Source organism: Salvelinus fontinalis, chromosome 29 (genome assembly GCF_029448725.1).
Source record: "Salvelinus fontinalis isolate EN_2023a chromosome 29, ASM2944872v1, whole genome shotgun sequence".
NCBI classification, from domain to species: domain Eukaryota; kingdom Metazoa; phylum Chordata; class Actinopteri; order Salmoniformes; family Salmonidae; genus Salvelinus; species Salvelinus fontinalis.
In genome coordinates this window covers 3,729,481-3,743,826 of record NC_074693.1, presented here as the reverse complement: position 1 = coordinate 3,743,826, position 14,346 = coordinate 3,729,481, and the positions used below count along the sequence as shown (strand labels likewise).

Here is a 14,346-nt window from a genome sequence, read left to right as displayed (position 1 = left end):
CCAGCCGTTACAGGCAGAGCCAAGCACGCTAGTGAGATCCTAATTGCCTACGGAAGGCCAAACGGTTCAAATCATCTTACCTGGAACACGTTTTAACACTTGTAATGATTTTCAAATGTTTTATTTCACCTTTATTTAACCAGGTAGGCTAGTTGCCAACAAGTTCTCATTTACAACAGTCCCCATAGAGTAAAATATATCATTGTAATGTACTTTCATTTTGCTTTTTCTTCTTGGCTTTCGAAATAGCATCAGACCAAACACTACTCACTCAGTTCCCGGTTGGATGCTGTCCTCAGGTCTCTGCTGTTTGTTTGCTAGAGCACCGTCTGTATAGCTTGGAAAAAGAGAACCTTGGAAGCAGTAATCTCTCCTGATAATTGTGGTCAAAATGAGGTTTGGAGTTTGATCTGAAGCGAAGGCCATGCTGTAGAGGGTAGCATGCTGCATATGTACCCGCCGGAAAATCCAAGTTTATCTCACTCCAAAGCTATCCTTTTGTAAAGAACATGTTAAAAAAATGTGAGCTCACATTAAGCTGTGTGTGATTGATCAAATGATCCTGCTGTAGTCTTCCTCTGTCCATCTATACCTGCTCTCCTCACCGTGACCTCCGACCCATTCTGCTGTGCTCACCATGTTCTCTGACCTCTGACCCGTTCTGCTGTCCTCACCGTGACCTCTGACCTCTGACCCGTTCTGCTCTCCTCACCGTGACCTCTGACCTCTGACCCGTTCTGCTCTCCTCACCGTGACCTCTGACCCGTTCTGCTGTCCTCACCGTGACCTCTGACCTCTGACCCGTTCTGCTGTACTCACCGTGACCTCTGACCTCTGACCCGTTCTGCTCTCCTCACCGTGACCTCTGACCTCTGACCCGTTCTGCTGTCATCACCGTGACCTCTGACCTCTGACCCGTTCTGCTCTCCTCACCGTGACCTCTGACCCGTTCTGCTGTCCTCACCGTGACCTCTGACCCGTTCTGCTGTCCTCACCATGACCTCTGACCCGTTCTGCTCTCCTCACCGTGACCTCTGACAAGTTCTGCTGTCCTCACCGTGACCTCTGACCTCTGACCCGTTCTGCTGTCATCACCGTGACCTCTGACCTCTGACCCGTTCTGCTGTCCTCACCGTGACCTCTGACCCGTTCTGCTGTCCTCACCGTGACCTCTGACCCGTTCTGCTCTCCTCACCGTGACCTCTGACCTCTGACCCGTTCTGTTCTCCTCACCGTGACCTCTGACCTCTGACCCGTTCTGCTGTCCTCACCGTGACCTCTGACCTCTGACCCGTTCTGCTGTCCTCACCGTGACCTCTGACCTCTGACCCGTTCTGCTGTCCTCACCGTGACCTCTGACCTCTGACCCGTTCTGCTGTGCTCACCGTGACCTCTGACCTCTGACCGTTCTGCTGTCCTCACCGTGACCTCTGACCCATTCTTCTGTCCTCACCGTGACCTCTGACCTCTGACCGTTCTGCTGTCCTCACCGTGACCTCTGACCTCTGACCGTTCTGCTCTCCTCACCGTGACCTCTGACCCGTTCTGCTCTCCTCACTGTGACCTCTGACCTCTGACCCGTTCTGCTGTCCTCACCGTGACCTCTGACCCGTTCTGCTCTCCTCACTGTGACCTCTGACCTCTGACCCGTTCTGCTGTCCTCACCGTGACCTCTGACCCGTTCTGCTCTCCTCACTGTGACCTCTGACCTCTGACCCGTTCTGCTCTCCTCACCATGACCTTTGACCTCCGACCCATTCTGCTGTACTCACCATGTTCTCTGACCTCTGACCCGTTCTGCTGTCCTCACCATGACCTTTGACCTCCGACCCATTCTGCTGTACTCACCGTGTTCTCTGACCACTGAGGGAATTAAAGACTTCTATATGCTGACTGACTGGTGTGTACACTGTAGACTACTATGAGTTAGTGGTTGTTACATGCAGTGTCATACGCTGGCCACTAGGTGTTCCCCAACCATTCACATGATGATAGTTACCAGACAGTTCAGTTGAAACTTTATTTACATACTGGTATAAGACACTGAACAATAACAAATACATCTCATCAGAACACACACACACACACCCACACACACACACACACACACACACACACACACACACACACACACACACACACACACACACACACACACACACACACACACACACACACACACACACACACACACACACACACACACACACACATTATATACCTCCATTATATACAATATACACACTCAGTTTATCAGGTACTGATATGAGGTACTGGTACCTTTCACGATAATGACATCGCTCCTACAGACAGTGAGTCACGTGGTTGTGGCTTGCTATATAAAGCAGGCAGACAGGCATTGAGGCATTCCGTTACTGTCCGATTGAACATTAGAATGGGAAAAACAAGTGACCTAAGCGATTTTGGCGCATGATTGTCGGTGCGATGCGCTCCGGTTCCAGTTTCTCAGAAATTGCCGTCCTCCTGGGATTTTCAGACAGTGTCTAGGGTTTACCGAGAACGGTGCGACAAACAAAACAAGCATAGAGTCAGCAGAGCAGCCCGGTGGGCAAAAACGGCTCGTTGAAACAGCCAAATAACGGCACAGTTCAACAGTGCAGAACATCATCTCAGCATAAATGGACTGTTGCAGCAGACGACCACACCGGGTTCCTATCAGCTACAAACAAGAAGAAGCAGCTCCAGTGGCCATCACCAACACTGGACAACTGAGGAGTGTAAAAACATCACCTTGTCCCACGAATCCCAGTTCATGTTGCTGATGGCAGAGTCAGGATGAGTACATGTCCCCATCCTGCCCGGTGTCCACCGGTACAGGCTGGTGGCGTTACGGTGTGGGGGAATGTTTGGCACACGTTAGGTCCCTTGATACCAATTGAGCAACGTTTGAACACCACACCTTGTAGAATCCATGCCCCAAAGAAGTCAGGTTGTTCTGGAGCAAAGGGGGGTTCGACCCAGTACTAGATAAGTAAACCGAACACACTGGCCACTGCGTGTACATATATTAAAAACAGAAAACGACATTTTAAGTGAGAATAGGCACTGGTCTGAAATATAGGAAATTCCCATGAGCACCAAAATGCCTATTCCACCTATTCTCAAGGGTTTCCAGCACACAGCTTTGACCTACTACAGTAGCTATGTTGTTCTATTGTACTTCAATCTATGTGTAGGCAGGTTGCTTAGGATTCAAACCTCCTCATACATCCTAATTCATACTATTAGAGGTTCTCACACAATCGTTTGTACTGTCTGCAAGCCAAACACACCACAGTACGACAGTATCCCATCACGTTACCTTTTCATGCTTCTTTTGTATTAAATGAAAGCAACCTTACAAGACCATCAGGCTTGATTGATCTGTTTTGTCTTGTAACGCAGTGCATGCCTGTATTTCCTTAAAACTTTATTTAAAAAAAAAATATGTAATTGAAAAAATGATCGTAATAAGATATTTCTGGGGTCAGAGTGTAACAACATAACAACAGGTGGTGGTGTGTTGGACACAGCAGATAAAGAGCCGATCTCCATTCCTGATTTCTGGAACTGGTAGCTTACCTGTAGCTTACCTGTAGCTTACCTGTAGCTTACCTGTAGCTTACCTGTAGCTTACCACTTGTTTCAAACATGGTCCTATTTTATCAATTGCTTTGCTGATCTGTCAAAATAATACGTAGCTTAAAATTGTTTGTACTTAAATATAGATAGTGACGCAACAATACACATTTACAAATAGGCCTATATCTAAAAATACGTACAGCCAAATTATTGATATATACATGTAATGAACACGAGGGAGACAGAGAGCTGGTTTCAAGCGCAGGGCTCAGCAGGTGTTTATTGCAAAGGACCACAGGAGGAGGCAGCTAGCTGGGTCCAGGGGCAGGCAGAAGGTCATACACAGGGGGTCCAAAAGGGCAACAGTACAGGCAGGGAAAAGGCTAGTAACGTCATCCAGGAGATCAGGTAATAGGTAGATAAGAGGAAATCAAATAGGCTAAGGTACAGGCAGGGAATAGGCTAGTAACGTCGTCTGGGAGATCAGGCAATAGGTTGATAAGAGGAAATCAAATAGGCTAAGGTACAGGCAGGGAATAGGCAAAGGGCGTCATTAGTGAGGCAGGCAAAAACTATCATCCACGGGAGGTTTAAATCACGGGAGAACCAGCGCTCTGAACGACGTGTGTCACAAAACAAACAATACCTCACAGTGACGGGGTGCAAAGAACTAGAAAGTGTGTAATACATACAGGTGTGTGACCAGGTGACCAGGTGACCAGGTGACCAGGTGACCAGGTGATTAGAATTCAGGTGATTGGGATCTGCAGAGTGAGATGCGTTCAGGGGATCTAGGTGTTTGAGGAGTTGGAAGCAGACGTTACAGGATGTAAAACGGCTGTTTTGTAGATTTGTGAAGATATCAAAATACTTAAACTTACATGCAAAATACCTGCTGTTAACTTTAAAATTATTGGAATGATTTATCCAAAGAGAGTGTAAAAAAGTTGTATTCACCACTGATCCAAAGTTTGGGGTCATTTAGAAATGTCCTTGTTTTTTAAATAAAAGCACATTTTTTGACCATTAAAATAACATTAAATTGATCAGAAATACAGTGTAGACATTTTAATGTTGTAAATGACTATTGTAGCTGGAAACGGCTGATTTTTTTAATGGAATATCTACACAGACGTACAGAGGCCCATTATCAGCAACCATCACTCCTGTGTTCCAATGGCACGTTGTGTTAGCTAATCCAAGTTTAGCACTTTAATAGGCAATTTGATCATTAGAAAACCCATTTGCAATTGTTAGCACAGCTGAAAACTGTTGTCTGATTAAAGAAGTAGTAAAACTGGCCTTCTTTAGACTAGTTGAGTATCTGGAGCATCAGCATTTCTGTGTTCGATTACAGACTCAAAATGGCCAGAAACAAAGACCTTTCCTCTGAAACTCGTCAGTCTATTCTTGTTCTGAGAAATGAAGGTTATTCCATGTGAGAAATTGCAAAGAAACTGAAGATCTCGTACAACGCTGTCTACTACTCCCTTCACAGAACAGTGCAAACTGGCCCTAACCAGAATAAAAAGAGGAGTGGGAGGCCCCGGTGCACAACTGAGCAAGTGGACAAGTACATTAGAGTGTCTAGTTTGAGAAACAGACGCCTCACAAGTCCTCAACTGGCAGCTTCATTAAATAGTACCCTCAAAACACCAGTCTCAACATCAACAGTGAAGAGGCGACTCTGGGATGCTGGACTTCTAGGCAGAGTTGCAAATAAAAAGCCATATCTCAGACTGGCCAATGAAAAGAAAAGATTAAGACGGGCAAAAAGAACACAGGACAGAGGAACTCTCTTTCTCTCTCCCCCCTATAGCTTGTTCCCCTCCCCAGTGGTGACTGTGCTCTCTGTCTCTGCTGTGCTGGGTAGGACCCGTTCTCTCTCTCTCTTTGTTCCCCTCCTCAGTGGTGGCTGTGCCCCCTGTCTCTGCGGTTGTTTCCTGATAGTGGACCTGAAGCTTGACAGGCGTCGTCTGAAGCCCTCTCCAGAGAAGAAGTAGAGCAGGGGGTCGAAGCAGGAGTTGGAGGCAGCCAGACAGAGTGTCACCACCACACTCTTCTGCATGTACACCAGCTCTGAACAGGAAGTGGTAGTCTGGGACAGGAAGCTGAGGTGGACGGAGCGCTGGATGTGGTACGGCATAAAGCACAGCAGGAACGCCAGCATCACTATGACGATCATTCTGATAGCCTTAGACCCTGCCCCCTTCTGGCGCTGCGCGGTGTGTTGCCGTGACAGCAGGGCCCGAATGATCCCGACGTAGCACAGCAGGATGACCAGGAAGGGAAGGACGAAGCCCACAGCCAATGATAAGTAGTTGAGCATGATGAGCTTGTTAAGCCCGCCCCCTGTTTTGCGCTCTGGAGGCTCGAAGCACTTGGTCTTATTGGTGGCTGGGTGGAGATGTTGACCAGTCATGAGGAAGGGGGAGGAGACAGTGCAAATGAACACCCAGATACAGACACACACCAGACGGGCGCGACGCTCTGAGACCAGGCGCAGGTTCTGCACGGGGAACACGATGGCGAGGAAGCGTGTGACGGACATGGCGGTCATGAAGAACACGCTGCAGTAGAGGTTCACGTAGAGGGCATAGGACGAAACCCTGCACAGGAAGTCTCCCAGGTTCCAATGACCCTGAGGGAGAGGGTCAAAAACAACAATAATCTATTTTAATACATCTCAAAGACCGGAATTCATTCAAAGGTGAATTGGCGACAATGTGCCTTTTAAAGACAGTTTCCCCGAAGTAAATTACATGTAAAAGTCAAGTGAAATGCGCTTGTCAACAACTCACCTTTGATTGAATTTGTCCAAAACGCTGTTACAGAGCACAACCCCCCCGAAAACAAGAAGTAGAAATAGTCCTACCTTATTAACGTAGTAGAGGACCCGTAGCGGCAGCGTGGAGACACACAGCAGGTCGGACACGGCCAGGTTCAACATGTAGATGTGGAACGCAGAACGTTGACGGAACGTTTTAACCAGAACCAACAGGGCGAAACCATTACCGGCCAGGCCGAACACCGTGATGATAGAGTACACCGTAGAGTACACCTGGAGAGACAAACACCTGGTTACAGACAGTAGAGTACACCTGGAGAGACAAACACCTGGTTACAGACAGTAGAGTACACCTGGAGAGACAAACACCTGGTTACAATAGATACACCTGGAGAGACAAACACCTGGTTACAGACAGTAGAGTACACCTGGAGAGACAAACACCTGGTTACAGACAGTAGAGTACACCTGGAGAGACAAACACCTGGTTACAATAGATACACCTGGAGAGACAAACACCTGGTTACAATAGATACACCTGGAGAGACAAACACCTGGTTACAGACAGTAGAGTACACCTGGAGAGACAAACACCTGGTTACAGACAGTAGAGTACACCTGGAGAGACAAACACCTGGTTACAGACAGTAGAGTACACCTGGAGAGACAAACACCTGGTTACAGACAGTAGAGTACACCTGGAGAGACAAACACCTGGTTACAGACAGTAGAGTACACCTGGAGAGACAAACACCTGGTTACAGACAGTAGAGTACACCTGGAGAGACAAACACCTAGTTACAGACAGTAGAGTACACCTGGAGAGACAAACACCTGGTTACAATAGATACACCTGGAGAGACAAACACCTGGTTACAGACAGTAGAGTACACCTGGAGAGACAAACACCTGGTTACAGACAGTAGAGTACACCTGGAGAGACAAACACCTGGTTACAGACAGTAGAGTACACCTGGAGAGACAAACACCTGGTTACAGACAGTAGAGTACACCTGGAGAGACAAACACCTGGTTACAGACAGTAGAGTACACCTGGAGAGACAAACACCTGGTTACAATAGATACACCTGGAGAGACAAACACCTGGTTACAGACAGTAGAGTACACCTGGAGAGACAAACACCTGGTTACAGACAGTAGAGTACACCTGGAGAGACAAACACCTGGTTACAATAGATACACCTGGAGAGACAAACACCTGGTTACAATAGATACACCTGGAGAGACAAACACCTGGTTACAATAGATACACCTGGAGAGACAAACACCTGGTTACAATAGATACACCTGGAGAGACAAACACCTGGTTACAATAGATACACCTGGAGAGACAAACACCTGGTTACAATAGATACACCTGGAGAGACAAACACCTGGTTACAGACAGTAGAGTACACCTGGAGAGACAAACACCTGGTTACAGACAGTAGAATACACCTGGAGAGACAAACACCTGGTTACAATAGATACACCTGGAGAGACAAACACCTGGTTACAATAGATACACCTGGAGAGACAAACACCTGGTTACAGACAGTAGAGTGCACCTGGAGAGACAAACACCTGGTTACAGACAGTAGAGTACACCTGGAGAGACAAACACCTGGTTACAATAGATACACCTGGAGAGACAAACACCTGGTTACAGACAGTAGAGTACACCTGGAGAGACAAACACCTGGTTACAATAGATACACCTGGAGAGACAAACACCTGGTTACAGACAGTAGAGTACACCTGGAGAGACAAACACCTGGTTACAGACAGTAGAGTACACCTGGAGAGACAAACACCTGGTTACAGACAGTAGAGTACACCTGGAGAGACAAACACCTGGTTACAGACAGTAGAGTACACCTGGAGAGACAAACACCTGGTTACAGACAGTAGAGTACACCTGGAGAGACAAACACCTGGTTACAGACAGTAGAGTACACCTGGAGAGACAAACACCTGGTTACAGACAGTAGAGTACACCTGGAGAGACAAACACCTGGTTACAGACAGTAGATACACCTGGAGAGACAAACACCTGGTTACAGACAGTAGAATACACCTGGAGAGACAAACACCTGGTTACAGACAGTAGAGTACACCTGGAGAGACAAACACCTGGTTACAGACAGTAGAGTACACCTGGAGAGACAAACACCTGGTTACAGACAGTAGAGTACACCTGGAGAGACAAACACCTGGTTACAATAGATACACCTGGAGAGACAAACACCTGGTTACAGACAGTAGAATACACCTGGAGAGACAAACACCTGGTTACAGACAGTAGATACACCTGGAGAGACAAACACCTGGTTACAGACAGTAGAGTACACCTGGAGAGACAAACACCTGGTTACAGACAGTAGAGTACACCTGGAGAGACAAACACCTGGTTACAATAGATACACCTGGAGAGACAAACACCTGGTTACAATAGATACACCTGGAGAGACAAACACCTGGTTACAGACAGTAGAGTACACCTGGAGAGACAAATACCTGGTTACAGACAGTAGAGTACACCTGGAGAGACAAACACCTGGTTACAGACAGTAGAGTACACCTGGAGAGACAAACACCTGGTTACAGACAGTAGAGTACACCTGGAGAGACAAACACCTGGGTACAATAGGAGACAGAATCACCTGGTAACAATAGATACACCTGGAGAGACAAAAACCTGGTTACAGACAGTAGAATGCACCTGGAGAGACAGAATCACCTGGTAACAATAGATACACCTGGAGAGACAGAATCACCTGGTAACAATAGATACACCTGGAGAGACAGAAACACCTGGTAACAATAGATACACCTGGAGAGACAGAATCACTTGGTAACAATAGATACACCTGGAGAGACAGAATCGCCTGGTAACAATAGATACATCTGGAGAGACAGAAACACCTGGTAACAAATAGATACACCTGGAGAGACAGAATCACTTGGTAACAATAGATACACCTGGAGAGACAGAATCACTTGGTAACAATAGATACATCTGGAGAGACAGAAACACCTGGAGAGACAGAATCACCTGGTAACAAATAGATACACATGGAGAGACAGAATCACTTGGTAACAATAGATACATCTGGAGAGACAGAAACACCTGGAGAGACAGAATCACCTGGTAACAAATAGATACACCTGGAGAGACAGAATCACCTGGTAACAAATAGATACACCTGGAGAGACAGAATCACTTGGTAACAATAGATACACCTGGAGAGACAGAATCACTTGGTAACAATAGATACACCTGGAGAGACAGAATCACCTGGTAACAATAGATACACCCAGAGAGACAGAAACACCTGGTAACAATAGATACACCGGGAGAGACAGAATCACCTGGTAACAATAGATACACCTGGAGAGACAGAAACACCTGGTAAAAAAAGATACACCTGGAGAGACAGAATCACCTGGTAACAATAGATACACCTGGAGAGACAGAAACACCTGGTAACAATAGATACACCTGGAGAGACAGAAACACCTGGTAACAATAGATACACCTGGAGAGACAGAAACACCTGTTAACAAATAGATACATCAGGAGAGACAGAAACACCTGGAGAGACAGAATCACCTGGTAACAATAGATACACCTGGAGAGACAGAAACACCTGGTAACAATAGATACACCTGCAGAGACAGAAACACCTGGTAACAATAGATACACCTGGAGAGACAGAAACACCTGGTAACAATAGATACACCTTGAGAGACAGAAACACCTGGTAACAATAGATACACCTGGAGAGACAGAATCACCTGGAGAGACAGAATCACCTGGTAACAATAGATACACCTGGAGAGACAGAAACACCTGGTAACAAATAGATACACCTGGAGAGACAGAAACACCTGGTAACAATAGATACACCTGGAGAGACAGAAACACCTGGTAACAATATATACACCTGGAGAGACATAATCACCTGGTAACAAATAGATAAACCTGGAGAGACAGAATCACCTGGTAACAATAGATACACCTGGAAAGACAGAATCACCCTGTAACAATAGATACACCTGGAGAGACAGAAACACCTGGTAACAATAGATACACCTGGAGAGACAGAAACACCTGGTAACAATAGATACACCTGGAGAGACAGAATCACCTGGTAACAATAGATACACCTGGAGAGACAGAATCACCTGGTAACAATAGATACACCTGGAGAGACAGATTCACCTGGTAACAATAGATACACCTGGAGAGACAGAAACACCTGGTAACAATAGATACACCTGGAGAGACAGAATAACCTGGTAACAAATAGATACACCTGGAGAGACAGAATCACCTGGTAACAATAGATACACCTGGAGAGACAGAAACACCTGGTAACAAATAGATACACCTGGAGAGACAGAATCACCTGGTAAGAATAGATACACATGGAGAGACAGAAACACCTGGTAACAAATAGATACACCTGGAGAGACAGAAACACCTGGAGAGACAGAATCACCTGGTAACAATAGATACACCTGGACAGACAGAATCACCTAGTAACAAATAGATACACCTGGAGAGACAGAATCACCTGGTAACAATAGATACACCTGGAGAGACAGAAACACCTGGTAACAATTAGATACACCTGGAGAGACAGAAACACCTGGTAACAAATAGATACACCTGGAGAGACAGAAACACCTGGAAACAAATAGATACACCTGGAGAGACAGAATCACCTGGTAACAATAGATACACCTGGAGAGACAGAATCACCTGGTAACAATAGATACACCTGGAGAGACAGAAACACCTGGTAACAATAGATACACCTGGAGAGACAGAATCACCTGGTAACAATAGATACACCTGGAGAGACAGAAACACCTGGTAACAATAGATACACCTGGAGAGACAGAATCACCTGGTAACAATAGATACACCTGGAGAGACAGAATCACCTGGTAACAATAGATACACCTGGAGAGACAGAAACACCTGGTAACAATAGATACACCTGGAGAGACAGAAACACCTGGTAACAATAGATACACCTGGAGAGACAGAATCACCTGGTAACAATAGATACACCTGGAGAGACAGAAACACCTGGTAACAAATAGATACATCTGGAGAGACAGAAACACCTGGTAACAAATAGATACACCTGGAGAAACAGAAACACCTGGTAACAATAGATACACCTGGAGAGACAGAAACACCTGGTAACAATAGATACACCTGGAGAGACAGAATCACCTGGTAACAATAGATACACCTGGAGAGACAGAATCACCTGGTAACAATAGACACACCTGGAGAGACAGAATCACCTGGTAACAATAGATAGACCTGGAGAGACAGAATCACCTGGTAACAATAGATACACCTGGAGAGACAGAATCACCTGGTAACACATAGATACACCAGGAGAGACAGAAACACCTGGTAACAAATAGATACATCTGGAGAGACAGAATCACCTGGTAACAATAGATACATCTGGAGAGACAGAATCACCTGGTAACAATAGATACACCTGGAGAGACAGAAACACCTGGTAACAAATAGATACATCTGGAGAGACAGAAACACCTGGTAACAATAGATACACCTGGAGAGACAGAATCACCTGGTAACAATAGATACACCTGGAGAGACAGAATCACCTGGTAACAATAGATACACCTGGAGAGACAGAAACACCTGGTAACAAATAGATACACCTGGAGAGACAGAAACACCTGGTAACAAATAGATACACCTGGAGAGACAGAATCACCTGGTAACAATAGATACACCTGGAGAGACAGAAACACCTGGTAACAATAGATACACCTGGAGAGACAGAAACACCTGGTAACAAATAGATACACCTGGAGAGACAGAATCACCTGGTAACAATAGATACACCTGGAGAGACAGAAACACCTGGTAACAATAGACACACCTGGAGAGACAGAAACACCTGGTAACAATAGATACACCTGGAGAGACAGAATCACCTGGTAACAATAGATACACCTGGAGAGACAGAATCACCTGGTAACAATAGATACACCTGGAGAGACAGAATCACTTGGTAACAATAGATACACCTGGAGAGACAGAATCACCTGGTAACAATAGATACACCTGGAGAGACAGAAACACCTGGTAACAATAGATACACCTGGAGAGACAGAAACACCTGGAGAGACAGAATCACCTGGTAACAATAGATAAACCTGGAGAGACAGAGTCACCTGGTAACAATAGATACACCTGGAGAGACAGAAACACCTGGTAGCAATAGATACACCTGGAGAGACAGAAACACCTGGTAGCAATAGATACACCTGGAGAGACAGAATCACCTGGTAACAAATAGATACACCTGGAGAGACAGAAACACCTGGGAACAAATAGATACACCTGGAGAGACAGAATCACCTGGTAACAAATAGATACACCTGGAGAGACAGAATCACCTGGTAACAATAGATACACCTGGAGAGACAGAAACACCTGGTAACAAATAGATACATCTGGAGAGACAGAATCACCTGGTAACAATAGATACACCTGGAGAGACAGAAACACCTGGTAACAATAGATACACCTGGAGAGACAGAAACACCTGGTAACAAATAGATACACCTGGAGAGACAGAATCACCTGGTAACAATAGATACACCTGGAGAGACAGAAACACCTGGTAACAATAGACACACCTGGAGAGACAGAAACACCTGGTAACAATAGATACACCTGGAGAGACAGAATCACTTGGTAACAATAGATACACCTGGAGAGACAGAATCACCTGGTAACAATAGATACACCTGGAGAGACAGAAACACCTGGTAACAATAGATACACCTGGAGAGACAGAAACACCTGGAGAGACAGAATCACCTGGTAGCAATAGATACACCTGGAGAGACAGAAACACCTGGTAGCAATAGATACACCTGGAGAGACAGAATCACTTGGTAACAATAGATACACCTGGAGAGACAGAATCACCTGGTAACAATAGATACACCTGGAGAGACAGAATCACCTGGTAACAATAGATACACCTGGAGAGACAGAAACACCTGGTAACAAATAGATACACCTGGAGAGACAGAAACACCTGGTAACAAATAGATACATCTGGAGAGACAGAATCACCTGGTAACAATAGATACACCTGGAGAGACAGAAACACCTGGTAACAATAGATACACCTGGAGAGACAGAAACACCTGGTAACAAATAGATACACCTGGAGAGACAGAATCACCTGGTAACAATAGATACACCTGGAGAGACAGAAACACCTGGTAACAATAGACACACCTGGAGAGACAGAAACACCTGGTAACAATAGATACACCTGGAGAGACAGAATCACCTGGTAACAATAGATACACCTGGAGAGACAGAATCACCTGGTAACAATAGATACACCTGGAGAGACAGAATCACTTGGTAACAATAGATACACCTGGAGAGACAGAATCACCTGGTAACAATAGATACACCTGGAGAGACAGAAACACCTGGTAACAATAGATACACCTGGAGAGACAGAAACACCTGGAGAGACAGAATCACCTGGTAACAATAGATAAACCTGGAGAGACAGAATCACCTGGTAACAATAGATACACCTGGAGAGAGAACCACCTGGTAACAATAGATACACCTGGAGAGACAGAATCACCTGGTAACAAATAGATACACCTGGAGAGACAGAATAACCTGGTAACAATAGATACACCTGGAGAGACAGAAACACCTGGTAGCAATAGATACACCTGGAGAGACAGAATCACCTGGTAACAATAGATACACCTGGAGAGAAAGAATCACCTGGTAACAATAGATACACCTGGAGAGACAGAAACACCTGGTAACAATAGATACACCTGGAGAGACAGAAACACCTGGTAACAATAGATACAAATGGAGAGACAGAAACACCTGGTAACAATAGATACACCTGGAGAGACAG

The 14,346-nt window shown here is 45.6% G+C and overlaps 1 protein-coding gene across 1 annotated transcript in view; it reads right to left on the bottom strand.

The window, feature by feature from the left end:
- Positions 1–2,080: 2,080 nt before the first annotated feature.
- The window catches only part of LOC129827330 (cysteinyl leukotriene receptor 1-like), a 52,080-nt gene continuing 39,814 nt past the window's right edge, over positions 2,081–14,346 (bottom strand). The window contains exons 3-4 of the mRNA XM_055888081.1: positions 6,458–6,643; positions 2,081–6,223 (exon numbers count right to left, since the gene is read on the bottom strand). Coding sequence (XP_055744056.1) covers positions 5,396–6,223; positions 6,458–6,643 — 1,014 coding nt within the window. The 3' untranslated portion in view covers positions 2,081–5,395. The remainder of the gene's footprint in view (positions 6,224–6,457; positions 6,644–14,346) is intronic.